At 44.3% G+C, this 22,585-nt stretch overlaps 1 protein-coding gene and 2 non-coding genes across 3 annotated transcripts; all 3 read right to left on the bottom strand.

The window, feature by feature from the left end:
* Nucleotides 1–3,122: 3,122 nt before the first annotated feature.
* RPS3A (ribosomal protein S3A) lies at nt 3,123–8,093 on the bottom strand (the record flags this gene model as incomplete). Its single annotated transcript, NM_001133278.1, is given in 6 exon segments — nt 3,123–3,288; nt 3,460–3,569; nt 4,697–4,905; nt 6,603–6,790; nt 7,174–7,277; nt 8,008–8,093. Coding segments are annotated over 3 exon segments (225 nt in total). The 3' UTR covers nt 3,123–3,288; nt 3,460–3,569; nt 4,697–4,905; nt 6,603–6,731.
* On the bottom strand, nt 3,854–3,919 carry LOC112133258 (small nucleolar RNA SNORD73). Its single transcript, XR_002914930.1, has one exon. It is a non-coding gene; the product is annotated as a small nucleolar RNA SNORD73 (small nucleolar RNA).
* Nucleotides 5,636–5,707, bottom strand: LOC112133257 (small nucleolar RNA SNORD73). The gene has a single exon (XR_002914929.1). It is a non-coding gene; the product is annotated as a small nucleolar RNA SNORD73 (small nucleolar RNA).
* Nucleotides 8,094–22,585: the final 14,492 nt, after the last annotated feature.

Below are 22,585 nucleotides of genomic sequence, written 5' to 3'. Positions count from 1 at the left end.
TGTATTCAACAAATACTGAACTAGGCAATGACGATCTGACAGTGAATCAGTGCCCTACCACCATCAAAAACACTGTCCTTATGGAATTTTTCTCAGACATGAGTAAACAACTGTGGAAAAAAATCACGAGTGTCACAGGGCATCACCAGATTCTACAGAGGAGACATTATTAGAACAGACTTGTTCCTCATTCAGGTTGCTTAAAAATAAACAAAAAACAGCAGAGACTTCAAGGAGGTGAAATAAACACTGTGGCCATGTAAAGAATATTTCAAGCACAGGGAAGAGCAAGGGGAATAGGAGTAAGAGACAAGTCAGATGCAAGATCACATGGGATCTTTGAATGAATCATCTAAAACAGATTTTCAGGGCCTGGTATAGTGGCTCACACCTGTAATCGGGAGGATCACTTGAGGCCAGGAGTTCCAGACTAGCCTTGGAGCCTTGGGAATATAGCAAGACCCCATTTCCAACAAGCAATATTTTAAAATTAGCCAGCCATGGTGGCACACACCTGTAGCCCCAGCTACTCAGGAGGCTAAGGCAGGAAGATCGCTTGAGCCCAGGAATGGAAAGCTGCAGTGAGCTGATTGTCTCACTGCATTCCATTCTGGGCAACAGAGTGAGATCCTGCCTATAAAAAATAAGACTTCCACAAGATAGGACATAGACAAGGTAGGCAGGAACAATCCAAGTAGTAATGGTGGCTTGTTTCAAATAGTGGAAGATGGTAATAACTGATTAGACTCCAGATATATATAGTTTGAATCAACTGTGAATGGTCAAGGATGACCACAGAGGATTTTGGCCTAAGCAACCAAAAGGGTGGGTACAATTGAGATAATACCATTTTAGAACATTGTATGTTAAATGCCTGTCTGACATCCAAGTGGGGATATCAAGTAGGCACTTAGACAAACCTGGATGTCCCAAAGGTATAGGCTAGAAATACAGAAATCTCATTAATTTAAAACCAAGAACCTAGGGAGAGTATAGAAATGTCTAAGGACAAAGCCCTAGGGCCTTCTTTTTTTTTTTTGAGACGGAGTCTCACACAGTCTCCCCGGCTGGAGTGCAATGGCCCAATCTCAGCTCACTACAACCTCTGCCTCCCAGGTTCATGCAATTCTCCTGCCTCAGTCTCCCAAGTAGCTGGGATTACAGGTGCACACTACCACACCCGGCTTTTTGTATTTTAGCAGAGACAGGGTTTCAGTGTTGGCCAGCCTGGTCTCTAACTCCTGACCTCGTGATCTGCTCGCCTCAGCCTCCCAAAGTGCTGGGATTACAGGCGTGAGCCACTGCGCCCGACCAGCCCTAGGGCCTTCTAAAACTGACTAAAAGTCTAAAAAATAAACTAGTAAAGGAGTAGCCAATGATGTAGGAGGAAAAGCTTGAGTCGAGGATCTGGAAGACAGTTAAAAATCAGGAAGAAATCAACTGTCAAGAGCCACTAATAGGATGAAGTGACAAGCAAGTCACTAATAGAGGTCAAGTAAAAGACCTTTAGTAAAAGAACGGACCACTAGATTTAGCAACAAAATCACTGCTAATCTTGACAATGAAATTTCTTGGAGTGGTGTTGGGAAGAAAGCCTAACTGCAGCAAATTCAAGAAAAATAAAAACTAAAAAATGTGGCTGGGCACCATGGCTCACCTATACTCCCAGCACTTTGGAGGCTGAGGCAGGAGGATCCCTTGAGGTCAGGAATTTGAGACCAGTCTGGACATAACAGCCAAGACCCTACAAAGAACTTAAAAACTAGATTAGGCCTGGTGCAGTGGCTCACACCTGTAATCTCAGCAACTTGGGAGGCCGAGGCAGGAGGATCACTTGAGGCCAGGAATTCAAGACAAGCCTGGCTAACATGGCAAAACCCCCATCTCCACTAAAAAATGCAAAAATTAGCCCAGCATGGTGGTGGGTGCCTATAATCCTAGCTACTGGGGAGGCTGACACGCAAGCATCGCTTGGAACCTGGGAGATGGAGGTTGCAGTGACCCAAGATCGCACTTCACTCCAGCCTGGATGACAGTAAGACGGTCTTGAAAATAAAAAGTTGGGTGTGGCGGCACAGGCCTGTGTCCCTACTGAGGAGGCCTGACAGGGAGGGCTGCTTGAGCCCAGGAGTTTAGGGTTACAGTGAACTATGATCACACCATTCTACTCCATCCTAGGTGACAAAGTAAGATCATCTCTCAAATGTAATTTTCCTTCAAGTCTCACTTTGTAGCCCAGACTGGAGTGCAGTGGTGTGTTCTTAGCTCACTGCAACCTCCACCTCCCAGGTTCAAGTGATTTTCACGCCTCAGCCTCCAGAGAAGCTGGGATTACAGGCGCCCTGCCACCACACCTGGCTAATTTTGGTTTTTTTTTTTAGGTGAGACGGTGTCTCACTATGTTGGCCAGGCTGGTCTTGAACTTCTGACCTCAAACAATCCACCCACCTCAGCCTCCCAAAGTGCTAGGATTACTGGCGTGAGCTACAGCACTTCACCTCTAAAATATAATTTTTTATATGTAAAAACGTTTTAAAAATTAAAAAAAATAAATGATACAGACATATAAAAAATTCCTTTGGGCTTTGCTATAAAGGCACTTAGTAAGGTGCTCTGGGAGGGTATACTAGTATTTGTATGGTGATGGAAAGGACAGCGAAGAATTGATAAAGGTGTGAATTGCTGAAGCTGTGAGGCTGATTAGGCAGAAACAAAAAGGCTGTCTTATGTCTTAGCACAATCCATCCAGTGCTATGACAGAAGGTAGTATGATTAACACATGCATAGGTGGCAGAGTATAGGTAACAGAAATTTGTGGGGTTCTTTTCTCTGCTTTACAACTTTTTTAGTGATTATAGGAAGCAAGGTTATCAGCTAAGCAACAAATGAGAAAACTGAAGGCTTGAGAAGAGGCAGAAACTGAATGAGTGACTGTAGGTGGATAGCACTAAATGCCCACTTGGTAACAGCTTCTCTGCCCCATTTCAGCTTCACAGTAAAGTTGCATAGTAGTATGTTTATATCCAATTTGTCTGGGTCAGAAAAGTTTACCAGCTGTCAAATTTACTAATCCACCAAGCTGTCAGATTATTTTTTTAAAAAGAATGTTCAGAAGCAAACCATCACAAATAGCACTTTTTATTTGCCACTATTTGAAGTCTGAACTTTAAACAGATTCTTGGACTGGTGGTTCATATCCATCAGCTCGTTCAACTTTAGCACCTGTCTCATCCCCAGTGGCTTTTCCAGAACTACTGCCTTCACCATGAAGCTCCATGAGCTTTCCCACTAAAAGGCAAAAAAAAAAAAAAAACCTGTTAGTGTATCTTGAAATAATGGTCATCACTACTATGCAAGCATGACAGGAAGAAAAAGAAGGCCATAATATGGCCCCACACTCCTCCTCCACCCAAAAACAATGTATTTGGCCCTACAGGAATCACATGATTTCTCACTTACATTCAAACTTGGGCTTCTTCAGCATTTTTACTTTTCTAACGAAGACATCATGGAGAGGATAAATAGATTGGCAAGCCTTTTCTATGTCTTTTCCAATGCTGTCTGGAATCCTGCAAACCAGTAACAGTAAATTTTTTTTCTTAAAGTCCTAATTCTCAGATATAAGATACGCCATTTCCTTTAAAAGTAGAGAAGCCTTGGAATAAACCTACACATAAGACCTACCTCATTTAACCTGCATAAATCCTCCTGTAAGATAACCTATTATTTTCCTTTCACATGTAAAGGATGATCTGAATTACATAGCTAGCTAGTGGCAAACTTAGTATTCTGAGTCCAAGCCTTAGGCTTTTTCCATTAACCCTCTTAGCTAATTAATTGTATATTGCATGGGAACATCAGAAAAATGTAAGTTATCACTGGCCATCATCTGGGACCGAAACTTTTTTCATCACTTATTCCCATGCATTATTAATCATGAAAGGTTTTGTCTATTCAGTGTATTTTCTCTTTGTGTGTGTGTGTATATATATATATATATATATGTATGTTTTTTATTTTCTGGGACAGGGTCTCCCTATATTGCCCAGGCTGGCCTCAAACTCCTGGGCTCAAACAATCCTACCACCTCAGCCTCCTGAGTAGCTGGGACTCCAGGAACGTCCCACTCCACTCAACTTATTCAGTGTATTTTCCAAGTAGGGGAAAAATATTTCCTGTCCTTCAACTCCATCTACTGTGAGACAGCTTCATTCAAAATAAATAAACACGAAAAAACTGTTATCATTTACAGAGTACTAGCAGATCACCTGAAGTCAGGAGTTCAAGACCAGCCTGGCCAACATGGTGAAACCCCATCTCTACTAAAAATCAAAAAAAATTAGCTGGGTACGGTGGCAGTCCCCTGTATTCCCAGCTGCTCAGGAGGCTGAGGCTCAAGAACTGCTTGATCCCAGGAAGCAGTGGTTGCAGTGAGCCAAGGAGGATCGCAACACCACTCCAGCCTGGGCAACAGAGCAAGATTCTGACTCAAATAATCATCATCATCATCATCATCATCATCATCATCATCATATTTACTGAGTACTTAACACTCTTTCACTTGAAGAGATATAGCTAGAAGGATTCACAGACAAGATTTCAACAGACCTTTACCTGGTCTCATATGCTTTCCCTCATCTGAGGAATAATCCAATACTCAAGGTTGTGTTGTGTGAGGAAGCAAAGAAACACTTACAATTTATTGACCACTTCTTTCAAGTCATTGGTCTGCACCTCTCGGGTCATGATTTCCATCATCTTCTTCCGGATTTGGCGGACCTGTTGGTGCTGAGCATAAGAGGTCTTCCGTATCTGATTGTTGCGTTTTTTAGTAAAACCAACACAGAACAGACGAAGCAAATAACCATCGGTAGTCTTGACATCAACATGAGCTTCAATCATTGTCTGGAGAAAAAAGATACCGTCAGATTTAACAGGTTTTACGTTATCCATTTATCCCTCAAGTTCTAATTTTAAAAAGCTGGATTGTCAAACACTCATTATTAAAGTATCCTAATATAGGTAACATCTCTTAAGTTTACAGAATTAACTTCGTTGAACTTACCAATAGTTACCCCCAAATTCTTACCCAATTAAATAACCAGGTCCTCTCAACTGCCCTCCCTCCTCCTTTCTACCCTCCATTATATCACCACCACTATCTCGACGGCACCCAACCCCACATCCATTGCACATACATATACCCCTTTAAACAGCTCATACCCCCTCAAGTGTAAAACTACGCCAGAGGAAAATAGGTTGAGAGGATCCATGGTATTCTATGGTATGAACATCTACAGTGATTATGTCATTTTTCAAAAAACTGTTGTAAATAGGTGACTGCTATAACTCCTCTAAATGCACACTTTGAAAGATGTCTTTTATGTTCCAAACTAAAGCCATGTGATGATTAAATACCCAATTTCAGAGCTAATTAAAAACCCCTAGTTAGTGGTCATATTATTGCCTAAATTGAAAAAACAAAAACCATCTTGGGTAGTGATGAAACCGGATTTACCTTGTTTGCATTTTGTAAATTTTATACCTTAGTATAAAAAAAAAACTAATCAAATACAATTTACAGCTAAGGGACCTTAAAATATTTCTAGAAATGTAAACCATAAAGCCTTAGAGGAATGTCAGGATAAATGTAATGGTATAATCAGTATGTATCATTTGGGACCAAAACATTTTGTCATCATTCATTCCCACATACAAAATATTCGAACTATGCCAGGTGCAGTGGCTCACACCTGTAATCCCAGCACTTTGAGAGGCTGAGGCAGGCAGATCACTTGAAGTCAGGAGTTCGGGACCAGCCTGGCCAATATGGTGAAACCTTGTCTCTACTAAAAATACAAAAATTAGCTGGACGTGGTGGCGGGTGCCTGTAATCCCAGCTACTCGGGAGGCTGAGGTACGAGAATCGCTTGAACCCAGGAGGAGGAGATTGCAGTGAGCAGAGATGGTGCCACTGCACTCCAGCCTGGACGATAAGAGACTCAATCTCCCAAAAACAAAAAACTCCCACAAAATATTGCAACTGAATAGTTAGCCAGACATGTCTGAAATATTTTCATTTCATCCTCACAATTCAATAAAATGACACTCTTACTTGCACTTTACAAATAAAGAAACCGAGGCTTAGAAAGCAAGTTACTTTCCAAAGAGAACACAATAGGGAAATGGAGCCCAGATTTTAACCTCACTCCAGAGGCTCTGCCACAATTATGCTCTATTGCCACAGTTAATCAACATTCACTCAATTCTGAGGGCAAAAAATATTCTTAAGACAGGCAAAACCGCCCACCTGCACCTAAACATTCCTCAAAAAAAGCACTAATTTATGCAGCAAGAAAATCTGACTTTGATGATACACCACTATTAAATCTTAGATTTAAATGGTAAGTAAAATATGGTGTGGCAACCCCAGAGTTAGCACTCAACAACGGCAAGAAAACAAAAATTTTAAATGAACTTTGTGGACATTTCACTGGTCTCAATAAATAAATAAAACGAACTTGCTCCTTCCGGTCATCAAACCATGCTATCCTTGGTCAAACACCCATAGCACAACCACTCTAACGAACTTTGGGTCTCACCTGCCATTTTTTGACCATGGAACACATTTTGTCACGGGTAAGATCCATGCCATGGAAGTTAGTCAGGCAGTTTTTACCCTGAACATCTTCAGTAATCAGCTTGAATTTTCTAAATGCAACTTCATCATTCTGCAAATCAGCAAGACTCACTTCAAACACACGACCCTTGAGACCATCAGATGCAATTTCTACAAAAGAAAAAACAAGTATCTTAACATTTAGGAACCATATAAGCAAAGTCAAGCCTGTAAACTGAGGGTAGAAATTAAGTTAATGGTAAATTATAAAGACCTTAACCTTTGTTATCAAATCTATCCAGACACCAGTGACTTATCGACAGTACTTATTAGAAGCTCAGAACTACCTAAGGCACATTTTCTTAATTCAAAAAGCACCATCTTGCTTCTCCAAGTGCTGTACTAAAAACGAGCACCACAGGTGCCAAGGCTGCAACCAAGAGCTGACATTTCCTTAAAGTCTCCCACCACAGGACCAACAACAGACCAAGATGCCTGCTACAATATACAAGCGCCAACTTAAGGAAAATACAAACCAAGAATAAGCTACTTACTGGTTCCTTGGGTCCTGGTGACGAGCGTCTTTCCAATATTTCTTATATTGAACATAGCGGGTGCTTTCACATCATACCAATCTTTCTTAGAAAATGGATCAACCCTGGATTTTAAGAAGATGCTTAAGTTCCATTGCAGATCATTCTTACTGTATTTATCACTGTTAATGTTATTTCCCATTAATATTTTAAAAAGCTAACCGGAAATGATACCAAAGTGTATCTCACAGTGAGGTGAGGGGCACGAACATAAATCTAGCTCTTCCCACTGTACGTTTCACTGCATGCATCAGACTTTGAAAGGTTATATCTATTTCCTACCCTCATCGGTCCTTCCACTACACAGGCACGAATAACATGCAATCTCATTAACTTTGCTGGCACGTAATGGCATGTACTGGTAACTAAGACCCTGCATGGCCTCAAAGCTTAGTAGGAGCTCGCAGATTCCAGCGGGACCACGCAAAGACGGGATTGACGGGTCCTGAATGGATAGAAGGGTGCTTTCCTCAACTCCTGCTGTCGCAGTGCCATCAAACACTCGCGGAATTGAGGCAGCCCGTGAGCCCACAAAACTAACATTCCAGCCGAGTCACGGCGGCAAGCCGACTCAAACGCGACGCGCGCAAGGACCAGAAGGCCTGGGAAAGGCAGCCGACCTGCCGCTACTCAACACCCAGACCCTCCAGGCCGCGTTCCTGGGTGCACCAACCGGCCACGGACCGCACAATCCGACTGGAATCCTCGCCATCCGGCCTACGCCGCGATCTAGGACCAGCCCGCCGATTCCAGCAGACCCCCAAAAAGCAGGACGCCACGACAGTCGCCACTTACACTTTCTTCTTGGCTCCCTTTTTGCCGCCTTTCGTAAGGCGCTTGTTCTTGCCAACCGCCATGGTGCTGGTCAGAGAGCCAAAAGGGCGGAAGTGGGAGTCACGCGAGAACTTAGGCGTATGGGGCGGGGCGCGCCGTCTACGTGACCTTTGCCCTGTTATTCTTCCGGCCTCAAGAATTCCGCGACAGTAGAGAGTGCCACTCTTTCTACTGTGGTTGCGACAGCGCCGTCGTGTGTGGGGAGGTCGCGCGGCATGCCGCGGGCTCACTGGAGGCTGCGCTGTGTAGACCAAGGCTTCGGTGGCCTGACGTGCAGGCGTCTGGTTACCTGTGGTTTCTGTGGCTGTGACGTCGGGAAGTAAGTTTCTGTAAAACGAGACGCCCACTCAACATTGTTCAAAGCTGAACTCACCGTCTAACCCCTAAACCTGCTTTTTGAGAGTATTGGCTTTGGAGTCGGTCCGCGGATCTGATTCAAATGCCAGTTTCAACAGGGCTTTGCTTGAGACCGACCTCTCCATGCTTGTTTCCTCATGCGTAAAATGGGGATGATAAAACGGTCGGCTTCATGAGGTTTCGTAGGGCTAAATGAGCATCACTCCAGAGATGCTAGCAACGTTCTGTTTGTTGATGTGGGTGCTGGTTCATCTCAGGTGTTGTTGCTTTGTGAACATTCACTAAGCTCTACGCTTATTTGTGTCCTTTTCTATATGTCTGTTATACATTGATTAAAAGGTTTTTTTAAAGTAGAGTGAGACCGAACTCGTTGGCTCACACCTGTAATCCCAGCACTTTGAGAGGCTGAGGCAGGGGAATCAGTTGAAGCCAGGAATTGGAGACTAGCCTGGGCCACACAGCCAGACCCCAGGTCTACAAGAAAATGATAAAATTAGCAGGGCGTTGGCCGGGCGCGGTGGCTCACGCCTGCAATCCCAGCACTTTGGGAGGCTGAGGCGGGCGGATCGCCTGAGCTCAGGAGTTCGAGACCAGCCTGGCCAACATGGTGAAACCCCGTCTCTACTAAAAATACAAAAACTTAGCCGTGCGTGGTGGTGGGTGCCTGTAATCCCAGCTACTCGGGAGGCTGAGGCACGAGAATCTGAGCTCAGGAGGCAGAAGTTGCGGTGAGCCGAGATCGCGCCATTGCCTGGCCAACAAGAGTGAAACTGCGTCAAAAAAAAAAAAAAAGTGAGATCTCCAAATTTTTCCATTTTTGCAACTAATCCGACACCCCCTCCCCCATTTTTTTTAACTGTAGGGGTTAACAGAGCACATCCTGGCAAGATGTGGCTGGCTAGCTCAAGTGTGCAACCCTCGGAAAGCATCTGGCCCATACAGGCTTGGTACTCAGCCAGTGGTGTGTTGAGTTCTCTTCTCTAACTTCCCCTCTGGCAGAAAACCCTGTGACCAAGCCAAAAACCAACCCTCACTTACAAGGCCCCCTGCAAGCTTTTAAACTTACAATCCCTTCCAGTCCTGCTAGCCTCCATCCGCTACCTCCCACTACACCCACCCCCCAAGACAACCTTCCTAAACCTCTAGTAGGGTCCTGAAATCTTTCAGTAATTCCATAAATCTCAGTTGCCTGGAGGATAAATTCAAAGTCTTAGTTTCATAATAGTATGAATGTACTTAACACTACTGAACTGTACACTTAAAAAAGGTTACGGTAGCCCTGCCAGGTGCCTCAGGCCTGTAGTTCCAGGTATTCGGAAGGCTGAGGCAGGAGGATCACTTGAGGCTAGGAGTTGGACTCCAGCCTGGGCAACATAGTGAGACCCCATATCTTTTTTAAAAAATGGTTAAGATGGTAAATTTGGCCAGGTGTTGTGGCTCATGCCTGTAATCCCAGCACTTTAAGAGGCCAAGGCAGGAGGTTTGCTTGAGCTCAGGAATTTGATACCAGCCTGGGCAACATTACAAGACCTCATCTCAACTAAAAATCAAAAAAAATTAGCCCGGCATGATAGCTCATGCCTGTAGTCCCAACTACTCGGAAGGCTGAGGTAGGAGGATCCCCAGCACTTTGGGAGGTCGAGGCAGATGGATCACTTGAGGCCAGGAGTTTGAGACCAGCCTGGACAACATGGTGAAACCCCATCTCTACTAAAAATACAAAAATTAGCTGGGCGTGGTGGTGCACACCTGTAGTTTCAGCTACTCGGGAGGCTGAGGCACAAGAATCGCTTGAACCTGGGAAGTGGAGGCTGCAGTGAGCCGAAATCACACCACTGCACTCCAGCCTGGGCTGGACAGAGTGAAACTCCGTCTAAAAAATATATATGTATATATATTATGGGCCCCCATTCTGCCTACTCCAGCATAAAAACCAAACTTACCTTCTTCCTGGTCTGATTCCTCTTTCTGCCCAAGAGTGAAAGCCACAGGGAGAGGCCTTAATGAAGTCAGCTGCATCTAATTTATTTTAGCAGCACCAGCACCTAAGGGATTTGTCAGAGGTCTGTATTTCAATCCTCAACTTTGTTTTGTAGTAAAAGCTTTAAAAATTTTCTATTAATATTATCCTGACCCTTTACATTAAATGGTGCAATCAGCAGTTTTAATGTAATTGTGTTGAATAAAAGTTAGGGGGTGTGAAATTAGTTTATTGGGTCTCAACCATCATTTAATGTTTTCAGATAGAATAAAATGGAACAGGCCAGGCACGGTGGTTCACGCCTCAGCATTTTGGGAGGCTGAGACGAGTGAATCTTTTGAACTCAAGGGTTGCAGACCAGCCTGGACAACATGGCAAAAAACCTGTCTCTACAAAAAATACAAAAATTAGTCAGGCGTGGTGGTGACTTGTGGTCCCAGCTACTTAGGAGGCTAGGTGGGAGGATCGCCTGAGCCCGGGAGGTTGAGGCAGCAGTGAGCCATGATGGCACCACTAAGTGAGACCCTGTCTCTAAAAAAATAATAATAAAATGGAACAGAAAAATGTCAGAATACATCAAACCTAGTAAGGTGTCAATATTGTTTCATTGGCTGGGCATGGTGGCTCACGCCTGTAATCCCAGCACTTTGGGAGGCTGAGATGGGGGGGGTCACCTGAGGTCAGGAGTTGGAGACCAGCCTGGCCAACATGGTGAAACCCCATCTCTACTAAAAATACAAAAATTATCCAGGCATGGCGATGGGCACCTGTAATCCCAGCTACTTGGGAGGCTGAGGCAGGAGAACCACTGGAACCTGGGAGGCACAGGTTGCAGTGAGCCGAGATTGTGCCACTGCACTCCAGCCTGGGTGACAGAGCGAGATTCCATCTAAAAAAAAAAAAAAAAAAGTACAGTATTATAATCTTGTGGGATACTGGTATTGACCGGACACATAATTGTAGTAGACATTCAGTAAATTTAACTTTCCTTTTCTCTGTTCCCCAAAATAAATATAAGATTTATTATCTAGCTTTCTCTCCACTACCCACTGACATTTATATCAACATCTCCCTGTCCTCAACCTTGTGATAACTTTATGCCGCGTGTTGCTCTTGTTGGGGTCGTTTCCCATCCTTGCCTCCCCTGCAGAGTTTGTTGTGATTCCCAGATAGGAAGAAAGAACTTGTTCCTGGATATAAAGCAAGAGGATTGAGAACAAAAGCTGAGATTAAATCTGTACATGGTGGTATTAGTGTCATTATAAAAGTACAGAGGTACAACCAAACTGGATTCCTTCATACCATTGCTGTTCCTAAGAGCGGCACACGTCTAGGGCAGGGGCACTCCCTTTGCTTCACTATCCACACTGCCATCATTGTTGCTGTTTTAACATGGGAATTGAAACCACTGCACTCCAGTGTGGGTGACAGAGAAACTCCATCTCAGAAAAAAAAAAAAACAACAACAACAAAAAACACTTTGCTCATACTCTAAAAGCACAAGTGCTGGAACTTTCCTTCTAGTCAGCAACATTTCACAAAGTGAAAATCTGGGGCTAGAATCTAGAATCTAGTACAATCACTATTTGGTATCATGTAGGTCTAGGTTCAATCCCATCTCATCACATAGTAGTTTTTTTGGTTGTCATTTCTGTTTTTAAAGATTTACTTTAGGTTCAGGGGTACATGGGCAGTTTTGTTATATTGGTAAACTCGTGTCATGGGGGTTTGTTGTATAGTTTATTTTATCACCCAGGTACTAAGCCTAATACCCACTAGTTATTTTTTCTGATCCTCTCCTTCCTTCCACCCTCCACCCTCCATTCTCAAGCAGGCTCCAGTGTCTTGTGTTCTCCTCTTTGTGTCCATGTGTTCTCATTATTTAGGTCCCACTTATACACTTATAAGTGAGAAAATAGTATTTGGTTTTCTGTTCCTGTGTTAGTTTGCTACGGATAATGGCCTCAAGCTCCATTCTTGTTCCTGCAAAAGACATGATCTTGTTCTTTTTTTACGGCTGTGTAGTAGTCCATGGTGTGTATATACTACATTTTCCTTATCCAGTCTGCCATTGATGGGCATTTAGGTTGATTCCATGTCTTTGCTATTATCACGTAGCAGTTTGACTTCACAAAAATTTTTAATCTTTCTGAACTTGTTTTCTCATTACCATATTAGTTCAGTTCAAGGCTGCTGTGTTGAACAAGTCCAGAAGAGCCACTCACATAGATTGCACAGGGAGTTACACAACAACTTGGTTCAGAAGCTGTAACAGAGACTTAAATAACAGTGGCATAAACAAAGTAGAAGTTCGCCAGGTGCAGTGGCTCACGCCTGTAATCCCAGCACTTTGAGAGGCCGAGGCGGGCAGATCATGAGGTCAGGAATTTGAGACCAGCCTGGCCAACATGGTGAAACCCCATCTCTACTAAAAATACAAAAATTGCCTGGGCGTGGTGGCAGGCACCTGTAGTCCCAGCTACTCGGTAGGCTGAGGCAAGAGAATCGCTTGAACCCAGGAGGCGGCGGTTGCAGTGAGCTGAGACAGCGCTGTTGCACTCCAGCCTGGGGTGACAGGGCGAGACTCTGTCTCAGAAAAAAAAAAAAAAAACAAGGTAGAAGTTATTTCTCACTTATGTGACAGTCCAAGTGGATGCAGTCCAGGGCTGATGATGTGTATGCCCCATAGTGTTGGTTACCTAGGTGTCAGTGATTTCATCAGTGCTATTACTCTGCTATCCATACTGTGCTGTCATCCATGTGGTCTGGAATGAAAAGTCAGCATTTACGCTGGGCGTGCAGTGGCTCGTATCTGTAATTCTAGCACTTTGGGAGGCCAAGGCAGGAGGATTGCTTGAACCCCAGAGTTCAAGGCTGGAGGGAGCTGTGATTGTACCACTGCACTCCAGCCTTGTTGACTTGTCTCTAAAAAATAGAAAGAAAAGTCAACATTTAGTCCAGCAGAGAGAGGGAGAAGCAAAGAGGAGGGCACATTCCTTTCCTTACACAATCCCATCCACAAGTTACACACATCCATTCTGCTCATGTCACTTTCCTGTGTCCCTAGCTACAAGATAGGCTGAGAAATGTAATCATAGAACTTAGCAGAAGAGCCATGTGCCCACCAAATATTCTGTTACTTTCCAAGAAGGCAAGAACAGATATTTAGGAACAATTATTATCTGTCTCCCTTACTTATAAGGTTTTTTGTGAAAATTAAATGCATAGCAAAATATCTGGCATAAAGTAGGCACTCAAAAAAAGTTGCTTCCTTTCATTTTTTTCCCATTCTTCTTACCCTCACCCTTTTACCAAAAAAGACAACTTATTTCCAACATTTGTTGATTAACAATCCATTTACAACAGATCAATAACAATTGTTTAGAGTGAATTTTTTTTCTTTTTCTTTTTCTTTATTTTTTTATCTTATCGAGACAGTGTCTCGCTCTGTTGCCCAGGGTGGAGTGCAGTGCTTACTGCAACATCTGCCTACTGCAACCTCCCACCTGGGTTTAAGTGATTCTCATTCCTCAGGCTCCCAAGTATCTGGGACTACAGGCGCGCGCCACCGTGCCCAGATAAGTTTTTTGTATTTTTAGTAGAGGCAGAGTTTCACCATGTTGGCCAGGCTGGTCTTGAACTCCTGACCTCAGGTGATCCACCCATCCCGGCCTCCCAAAGTGCTGGGATTACAGGTGTGAGCCACCATCTCCAACCAATTTTTTTTTCTTAACTGGCTAATCGCAAAGTTCATACATCTGTAAAACTGTGGAATACATTGCGTGAAAGTTTCTGAATATAAACCAAAAATAAAATTCTAAGCCCCCAACCAACTGAACGGACTCCTCGTGTCGGCCAAGAGCATTCCAAAGTAAACCTAAAACACTAGTTCAGGCCATGATGGGTCATACATGCCTCATTATACCCTCCTCCCCTTGGAATTCAGGTACAACTGACCAGCATTAACGTTGACAGAGACCTTAAGACTGACAAAGCCAACTCTTGTGGCAAGAAGATACCAACATGACAGATAGTGGGCCCTGAAAGAAATAAAATATTCTATCCCAAAATATATACTTTGGGGGATATGCTGGGGATTGGGAGGGGAGACAGGGTCCCACTCTATTGCCCAGGCTGGGGTGCAGTGACCTGATCTCAGCTCACTGCAGCCTTAATCGTCCTGGCTGAAGCAATCTTCCCACCTCAGCTTCTCAAGTAGCTGGGACTACAGGCATGTGCCATCAGGTCTGGCTAATTTTTTGGTATTTTTTCTAGAGACAGGGTTTCACCGTGTTGCCCAGGCTGGTCTTGAATTCCTGGGCTCAAGCAATTTGTCAGCCTCGGACTCCCAAAGTTCTTGGGATTACTGACATGAGCCACCACGCCTGACCCCAAAATATATTTCTTTGACATATTTTTAAATGACCTTGAAAAGCTGTCTCTTGTGGAGAAAAAGCTACATTCTGTAGAGAATCCCCTTCCCTCTCCAGGTCTTTTTCCTCATCCAGGAGCGAATTAAGTCTGGCACCTTAATTAAGTCTGGCACCTTTTCATGTCTCATAAGAATCATTTACAATCTATTCTCTCTAAGCCTGCTACCTGGAGGCTTCATCTGCATAGTAAGAACTTTGGTCTCCACAACTCCTTATCTTAACGCAGACACTCCCTTCTATTGATTCTAGGTCTTTAGATAAACTCTTTCAACCTATTGCCAATCTGAAAATCTCTGAATCCATCTGTGACCTGGAAGCCCCTCCACCAGACCTGACTTCAAGTTGTCCTGTCTTTCCTGACCAATGTACATCTTTGTGTATTTTTGCTTTTTGTTTTTTGTGTTTTTTTTTGAGACGGGGAGTTTCGCTCTTGTGCCCCAGGCTGGAGTGCAATGGCGCGATCTCAGCTCACCGCAACCTCTGCCTCCCGGGTTCAAGTGATTTTCCTGCCTCAGGCTCCCGAGTTGCTGGGATTACAGGCACCCACCACCACCACCTGGCTAATTTTTGCATTTTTAGTAGGGACGGGGTTTCACCATATTGGCCAGGCTGGTCTATAACTCCTGACCTCAGGTGATCCACCTGCCTTGGCCTCCCAAAGTGCTGGGATTACAGGCGTGAGCCACTGCACCTGGGTTATACATCTTACATGTATTGATTGATGTCCTGTGTCCCCCTAAAATGTGTAAAACCAAGCTGTAGCCTGACCATGTTGGGCACAGGTTCTCAGGATCTCCAGGGCTGTGTCATGGCCCATGGCCACTCATATTTGGCTCAGAGTAAATCTCTTGAAATATTTTGCAGAGTTTGACTCTTTTCATCGACATGCAGAAATTAAACGCTTGGAAAATAGAATAAGCAGTAAGAACCTTGAATGTGCTGATTTCGATCAGAAGCTTGGGTTATAAAAACTGAGTAAGATAAATTCCAGCACTTTGGGAGGCCGAGGCGGGCAGATCACGAGGTCAGGAGACCGAGACCAGCCTGGCCAACATGGTGAAACCCCATCTCTACTAAAAATACAAAAATTAGCTGGGTGTGGTGGCGCGCGCCTGTAGTCCCAGCTACTCCGGAGGCTGAGGCACAAGAATCGCTTGAACCCAGGTGGCAGAGGTTGCAGTGAGCCAAGATCGTGCCACTGCACTCCAGCCTGGCAACAGAGCAAGACTCTGTCTCAAAAAAAAAAACCACACAAAAAATCTGAGTAAGATAATGGAAATTGTAATAAGCAAATATATGTGAGCAGTCCAGAAGACCCCAACGTAGTCAGGGGCCAAATGACTGTGAGAGTCACCTCGATCTGTCATTTATCTTCCCCTAGATTAAAGGGAAGAAAGGATCTTGTTTCTGGAGGGAATTCAGTCTGGTCCTGGAGTGCAAATATTTTTGACTGAGGACAGAAAGTAGACCCCAAGGGTCAGAAGTAGAGAAAGGTACTTTTGACAAGATGAGTTGGAGAAGGATAATTTTAAAGAAAATGAATTCATTCACTCACTCATTTATGTATTCATTCATTAGTGCTAGGTACTGTGATGTGGGTGTGAGAGGGAACAGGCTCTATCCTCGGGGATCTTGTGGTCTGGAATCTAAGGATATTGAGTAATATGGATCTCTGTTTTCTTACACACTCCCATATCCATATATGGATTGTACTCAGTGATACCTTCACATGGTATACTAAAACAGCAATGTCCTCTACACACTACCATCAAGTCCATGTCAAGTCAAATTACAAAGCTTTCTTTTTTTTTTTTTCTTTTTGAGATGGAGTTTCGCTTTTGTTGCCCAGGCTGGAGTGCAGTGGCATGATCTCGCCTCACAGTAACCTCTGCCTCCCAGGTTCAAGCGATTCTCCTGCCTCAGCCTCCCGAGTAGCTGGGATTACAGGCATGCGCCACCATGCCCGGCTAATTTTGTATTTTTAATAGAGACGGCGGTTTCTGCATGTTAGGCTGGTCTCGAACTCCTGACCTCAGGTGATCCACCTGCCTCGGCCTCCCAAAGTGCTGGGATAACAGGCATGAGCCACCGCGCCTGGCAAATTACAAAGCTTTCAAAAGATTCACTCATTTTGTTTAAACTTTTTATTTTGTTTTATTTTTTTTGAGACAGGGTCTTGGTCTGTCGCCCAGGCTGGAGTGCAGTGATGCCATCACGGCTCACTGCAGTCTCGACCTCCTGGGCTCACAGGTGATCCTCATAGTAACCTCTGCCTCCTGGATTCAAGCGATCCTCCTTCCTCAGCATCCTGGGTAGCTGGGACTACAGGCACGCACCACCATATGCCTGGCTAATTTTTTGTATCTTTTTGGGGAGACCAGCTTTCACCATGTTGCCCAGGCTGCTAAATTTTGATCAGAATAAATATCCATACATATGCTTCCTACCCTCTGTTCCCAAAATCTGTATTGGAAATAGGGATCTCCTCTTAAATAGCATGGAGATCCTCTTTGCTTCCTTTCCTATGGAAATAGCATTCATTGCGTATATGCAATGGTATTCACTATAATAAGATTTTTACTGGCTGGAAGTGGGACTCACACCTGTAATCCCAGCAGTTTGAGAGGCCAAGGTAGGTGGATGACTTGAGGTTGGGAGTTTGAGACCAGCCTCACCAACATAGTGAAAACCCGAGTCTACTAAAATAAAAAAAAAATACAAAAAATACAAAAATTAGCCAGGTGTGGTGGCGAGCGCCTATATATAGTCCCAGCTACTCAAGAGGCTAAGGCACGAGAATTCCTTGAACCTGGGAGGTAGAGGTTGCAGTGAGCGGAGATAACGTCACTGCACACTGCACACTGCACACCAGCCTGGGCAATAGAGGAAGACTCCATCTCAACAATAAATAATTTTTATTTATAAATCAATATTTATTTATTCAATAGTATTATTAACTATTAACTATTGAATAAATAAATATCAGATTTATAAGTGCATAGTGACCCTTATCCTCTCAGTATTACCTTTGTATTGAGATATTCTCAAAAGCTCTGAGACTATGTAATTTGTAATTAATTGACATGACTTCAATTCCAGCTTCCTCATCAAATAGTTTTGTCATCACAGGCAAGTCACTTAATCCCTCTGTGTTTTAGGTCCCTGTAAAATGGAGGTAGTAATGCCTGTCCTACCCACCTCAAAGGATTATTGGCATTCTCTCAGTAAAATAAAAAATACATAGAATGGTGATTTTTTTTCAGTTATTTTTATTTTTTTTATTATTATTTTTGAGACAGAGTCTCGCTCTGTTGCTTAGGCTGGAGTGCAGTGGTGCAGTCTCAGCTCACTGCAGCCTTTACCTCCCAGGCTCAAGTGATTCTCCTGCCTCAGCTTCCCCAGTAGCTGGGACTACAGGTGCATGTCACCATGCCCAGCCAATTTTTTTTTTTTTTTAAGATGGAGTCTCACTCTGTCGCCAGGCTGGAGTGCAGTGGCGTGATCTCAGCTCACTGCAACCTCCGACTCCCTAGTTCAAGGGGTTCTTCTGCCTCAGCCTCCCGAGTAGCTGGGATTACAGGCACGTGCCACCACACCCAGCTAATTTTTTATATTTTTAGTAGAGACGGGGTTTCACCATGTTGGCCAGGATGGTCTTGATCTCCTAACCTCATGATCTGCCCGCCTCGACCTCCCAAAGTGCTGGGATTACAGGCATGAGCTACTGTACCCGGCCTTTTTGTATTTTTATTAGAGACAGGGTTTCACCATGATGGCCAGGCTGGTCTCGAACTCCTGACCTCAGGTGGTCTGCCTGCCTCGGCCCCCCAAAGGTCTGGTATTACAGGCGTGAGCCACCACGCCCGGCCTTTTCAGTGATTTTTTAAAACATTGCTATCATTGCAGGCTTTGAACATACACCAGCATTCAGGGTGGTATGTCAAATAATTTTTCTGAGTACCTTGAAAAATGATCTCATACTGAATTTCTCTTTTTCTTGGAAATACCATGCAACCTCATTTTTCTATTCCTATTCCTGTTTGTGCATTTTTCCTTCCCAATAATTGCCAAAATGAGTAGTTTAAGTAATTTAAGCCTCTGGTAGTTACAATAAAATAATGAGAAAACAGGTAGAAGCTTTCGTTATATTATGGTGTGATAGGAAATTAAAATAAATCTTGGGACCCCAAAATCACTAAGTCAAAGGGAAAAGTCAAGCTGGGAACTACTTGAAAACCTGATTTTCATTCTTTTTATTTTCATTTTTAAAAATTTTTGACAGTCTTGCTCTGTTGCTCAGGCTGGAGTACAGTGGTGCAATCTCTGCTCATTACAACCTCCGCCTTCTGGGTTCAAGGGATCCTCCTGCCTCAACCTCCCAAGTAGCTGGGACTATAGGCACATGCCACCACACCTAGTTAATTTTTGTATCTTTAGTAGGACGAGGTTTCTCCGTGTTGGCCAGGCTGGTCTTGAACTCCTGACTTCAGGTGATCCACCGGCCTCAGCCTCCCAAAGTGTTAGAATTACAGGCATGAGCCACCCCGCCCAGCCCCTGCCTTTCATTCTATTCCTTAAAAAAAATAATAGCTACTAAGATTAAAAAGCTACATACCAACCTCACAGGGAATTCCTTGTGGACAAAGGACAGACAGAACTCAAAGTCATCCCTTTGCTCACTGAGATAAATATCTGATTGCCTCCTTTGGAAAGGCTAATCAGAAACTCAAAAGAATGCAACCATTTGTCTCTTAACATCTATGACCTGGAAGCCTCCTGCCCACTTTGAGTTGTCCTACCTTTCCGGACGGAATCAATGTCTATCTTACACATATTGATTGATGTCTCATGTCTCCCTAAAATGTATAAAACCAAGCTGTGCCCCAACCACCTTGGGCACATGTCATCAGGACTTTCTGATGCTGTGTCAAGGACGCGCGTCCTTAACTTGGACAAAATAAACTTCCTAAATTGACTGAGACCTGCCTCAGATATTTGGGGTTCACAATGACAATGGGAAAGAAAACATCGTGGAAATCCTGACCTAGTAGTGTAACTGCCCGATGGCTTTCACCTTGACTACTGTCGAGATCTAGACAGAGCCGATTCATCAAGACAGGAGAATTGCAATAGAGAAAGAGTAATGCACACAGAGCCGGCTGTGCGGGAGACCAGGGTTTTATTATTACTCAAATCAGTGTCCCCGAGCATTCCAGCATTCAAGCATTCAGGAACCAGAGTCTTTAAGGACAACTTGGTGGGTAGGGGGAATCCAGTGAGCCGGGAGTTCTGATTGGTCAGAGATGAAATCATGGGGAGTCGAAGCTGTCTTCTGTTCCTGGGTGGAGGCCGCAAGATCAGATGAGCCAGTTTATCCATCTGGGTAGTGTCAGCTGATCCATCAAGAGCAGGGTCTTCAAAATATCTCAAGCGCTGATTTTAGGAGCAGTTTAGGGAGGGTCAGAATCTTGTAGTCTCCGGCTGCATGAATCCTAAACCGTAATTTTTAATCTTGTGGCTAATGTTAGTCCTACAAAGGCAATCCAGGCAAGAAGGAGAAGTGCTTTGGGAAAGGGCCATTACTGTCTTTGTTTGTTTTGTTTTGTTTTGTTTAGTCTCGCTCTGTCGCCCAGGCTGGTTGGAGTGCAGTGGCGCTATCTCAGCTTAACGCAACCTCTGACTCCCTGGTTCAAGCAATTCTCCTGCCTCAGCCTCCTGAGTAGCTAGGATTACAGGCACCCGTCACCACGCCCAGCTAATTTTTTATTTTTAGTAGAGACCGGGCTTCACCGTGTTGGCCAGGATGGTCTAGATCTACTGACCTCGTAATCCGCCCACCTCAGCCTCCCAAAGTGCTGGGATTACAGGGGTGAGCCACCATGCCTGGCCTCTGTCTTTGTTTTAAACTATAAACTATAAACTAAGTTTCTCCCAAAGTTAGTTCAGCCTACGCCCAGGAATGAACAAGGATAACTTGGAGGTTAGAAGCAAGATGGAGTCAGTTAAGTTAGATCTCTTTCACTGTCTCAGTCATAATTTTGCAAAGGTGGTTTCAGTAGTAGAATTATTTACATGATCTCATTTACTCTCTTTTAGTCCTCACGACACTGCTGCAGGGGAGGATTAGTGTGGAGCTAGAATTCAAACCCAAATTTGACCTCAAAGATTAACTTTTTTTTTTTTTTTTTGAGATGGAGTCTCACTTTGTTGCCCAGGCTGGAGTGCAATGGTGCGATCTCGGCTCGCTGCAACCTCCTCCTGGTTTCAAGTAATTCTCCTGCCTCAGCCTCCTGAGTAGCTGGGATTACAGGCACCCACCACCGTGCTCAGCTAATTTTTGTATTTTTAGTAGAGACCAGGGTTTTGCCATGTTGGCCAGGATGGTCTTGAACTCCTGACCTCAGGTGATCTGCCCGCCTTGGCCTCCCAAAGTGCTGGGATTACAGGAGTCAGCCACCGTACCCGACCGAAGATTAACCTTTTCATCTAACAAATTCTCGGGTGGTGCCAATGCTGCTAGTCTGGGGTCCCCATTACGTGAACCACTGGGCAAAACTCTGCGGTATTTATTCTCCAGTACCTGTGTTCCGTGTTATTTTATGTGATTATGAGTCAGGTGTGGCCACAAGGGGAGATAAAGGAGATGCACAGGAAAATAGATAATTATACTTACAGGTCCTGAAGAGGGGGTCACTGCATACCATGCAGGGTCACAGGGGAAGCACCAGGTTTGGGTCAGGTGGCAGAAGCTAGAATTGGGTTTGAATTGTAGCTTGGGAAACCAAGGCTAGAGCCTTTATTGGGATTTTGTAGAAAGGCAGGGCAGGGCAGGGTAAATGGTTAAGGCCTGGTGCATGGGTATAAATAGAGGCCATGGGGCTTTGGATTGGTTAGTTTGCATATAGAAAGCATGCTCTCAGCTGAGTTCTTTGCTATCTTTAACTGGCACCAGCCTGGGCAACATGGCAAAACACCATCTCTACAAAACCATAAAAATTGGCTGGGCTTGGTGTCTCATGCCGGTAATCCTAGCACTTTGGGAGGCTGAGGCAAGTGAATCACCTGAGGTCAAGAGTTCGAGACCAACTTGGCCAATATGGCAACCCCCCTCTACTAAAAATGCAAAAATTAGCCAGGCATGGTGGTGCATACCTGTAATTCCAGCTACTCAGGAGTCTGAGGCAGGAGAATCTCCTGAACCCCTGGGGGCAGAGGTCGCAGTGAGCCGAGATAGCGCCACTGAACTCCAGCGTGGGCGACAGAGTGAAACTCTGTCTCAAAGATTAAAAAAAAAAAAAATTAGCCAGCCTTGGTGATGTGCACCTGTAGTCCCTGCTACTTGGGAGGTTGAGTTGGAAGGATAGCTTGAGCCTGGGAGTTTGAGGCTGCAGTGAGCCATGATCACACAACTGCACTCCAGCCAGGGTGACTTTGTGAGCTTGTCTCAAAAAAGTAAAATAAAATAAATAATTGGGATTGAACACAGTAGCGCATGCCTGTAATCCCAGCACTTTGGGAGGCTGAGACAGGCAGATCACTTGAAGTCAGGAGTTTGAGACCAGCCTAGACAACATGGTGAGACACTGACTCTACTAAAAATACAAAAAGTAGCCAGTCCTGGTCCCATGCACCTGTAATCCCAGCTACTCGGGAGGCTGAAGCACAAGAATCAATTGAATCCAGGAGGTGGTGGTTGCAGGTGGGAGCCGAGATGGCACCATTGCACTCCAGCCTGGGCAACAGTGAGACTTTGTCTTTTTGTTTAAAA

This window comes from Pongo abelii, chromosome 3 (assembly GCF_028885655.2).
Source record: "Pongo abelii isolate AG06213 chromosome 3, NHGRI_mPonAbe1-v2.0_pri, whole genome shotgun sequence".
NCBI classification, from domain to species: Eukaryota; Metazoa; Chordata; class Mammalia; order Primates; family Hominidae; genus Pongo; species Pongo abelii.
This window is presented reverse-complemented; position numbering and strand designations above follow the sequence as displayed.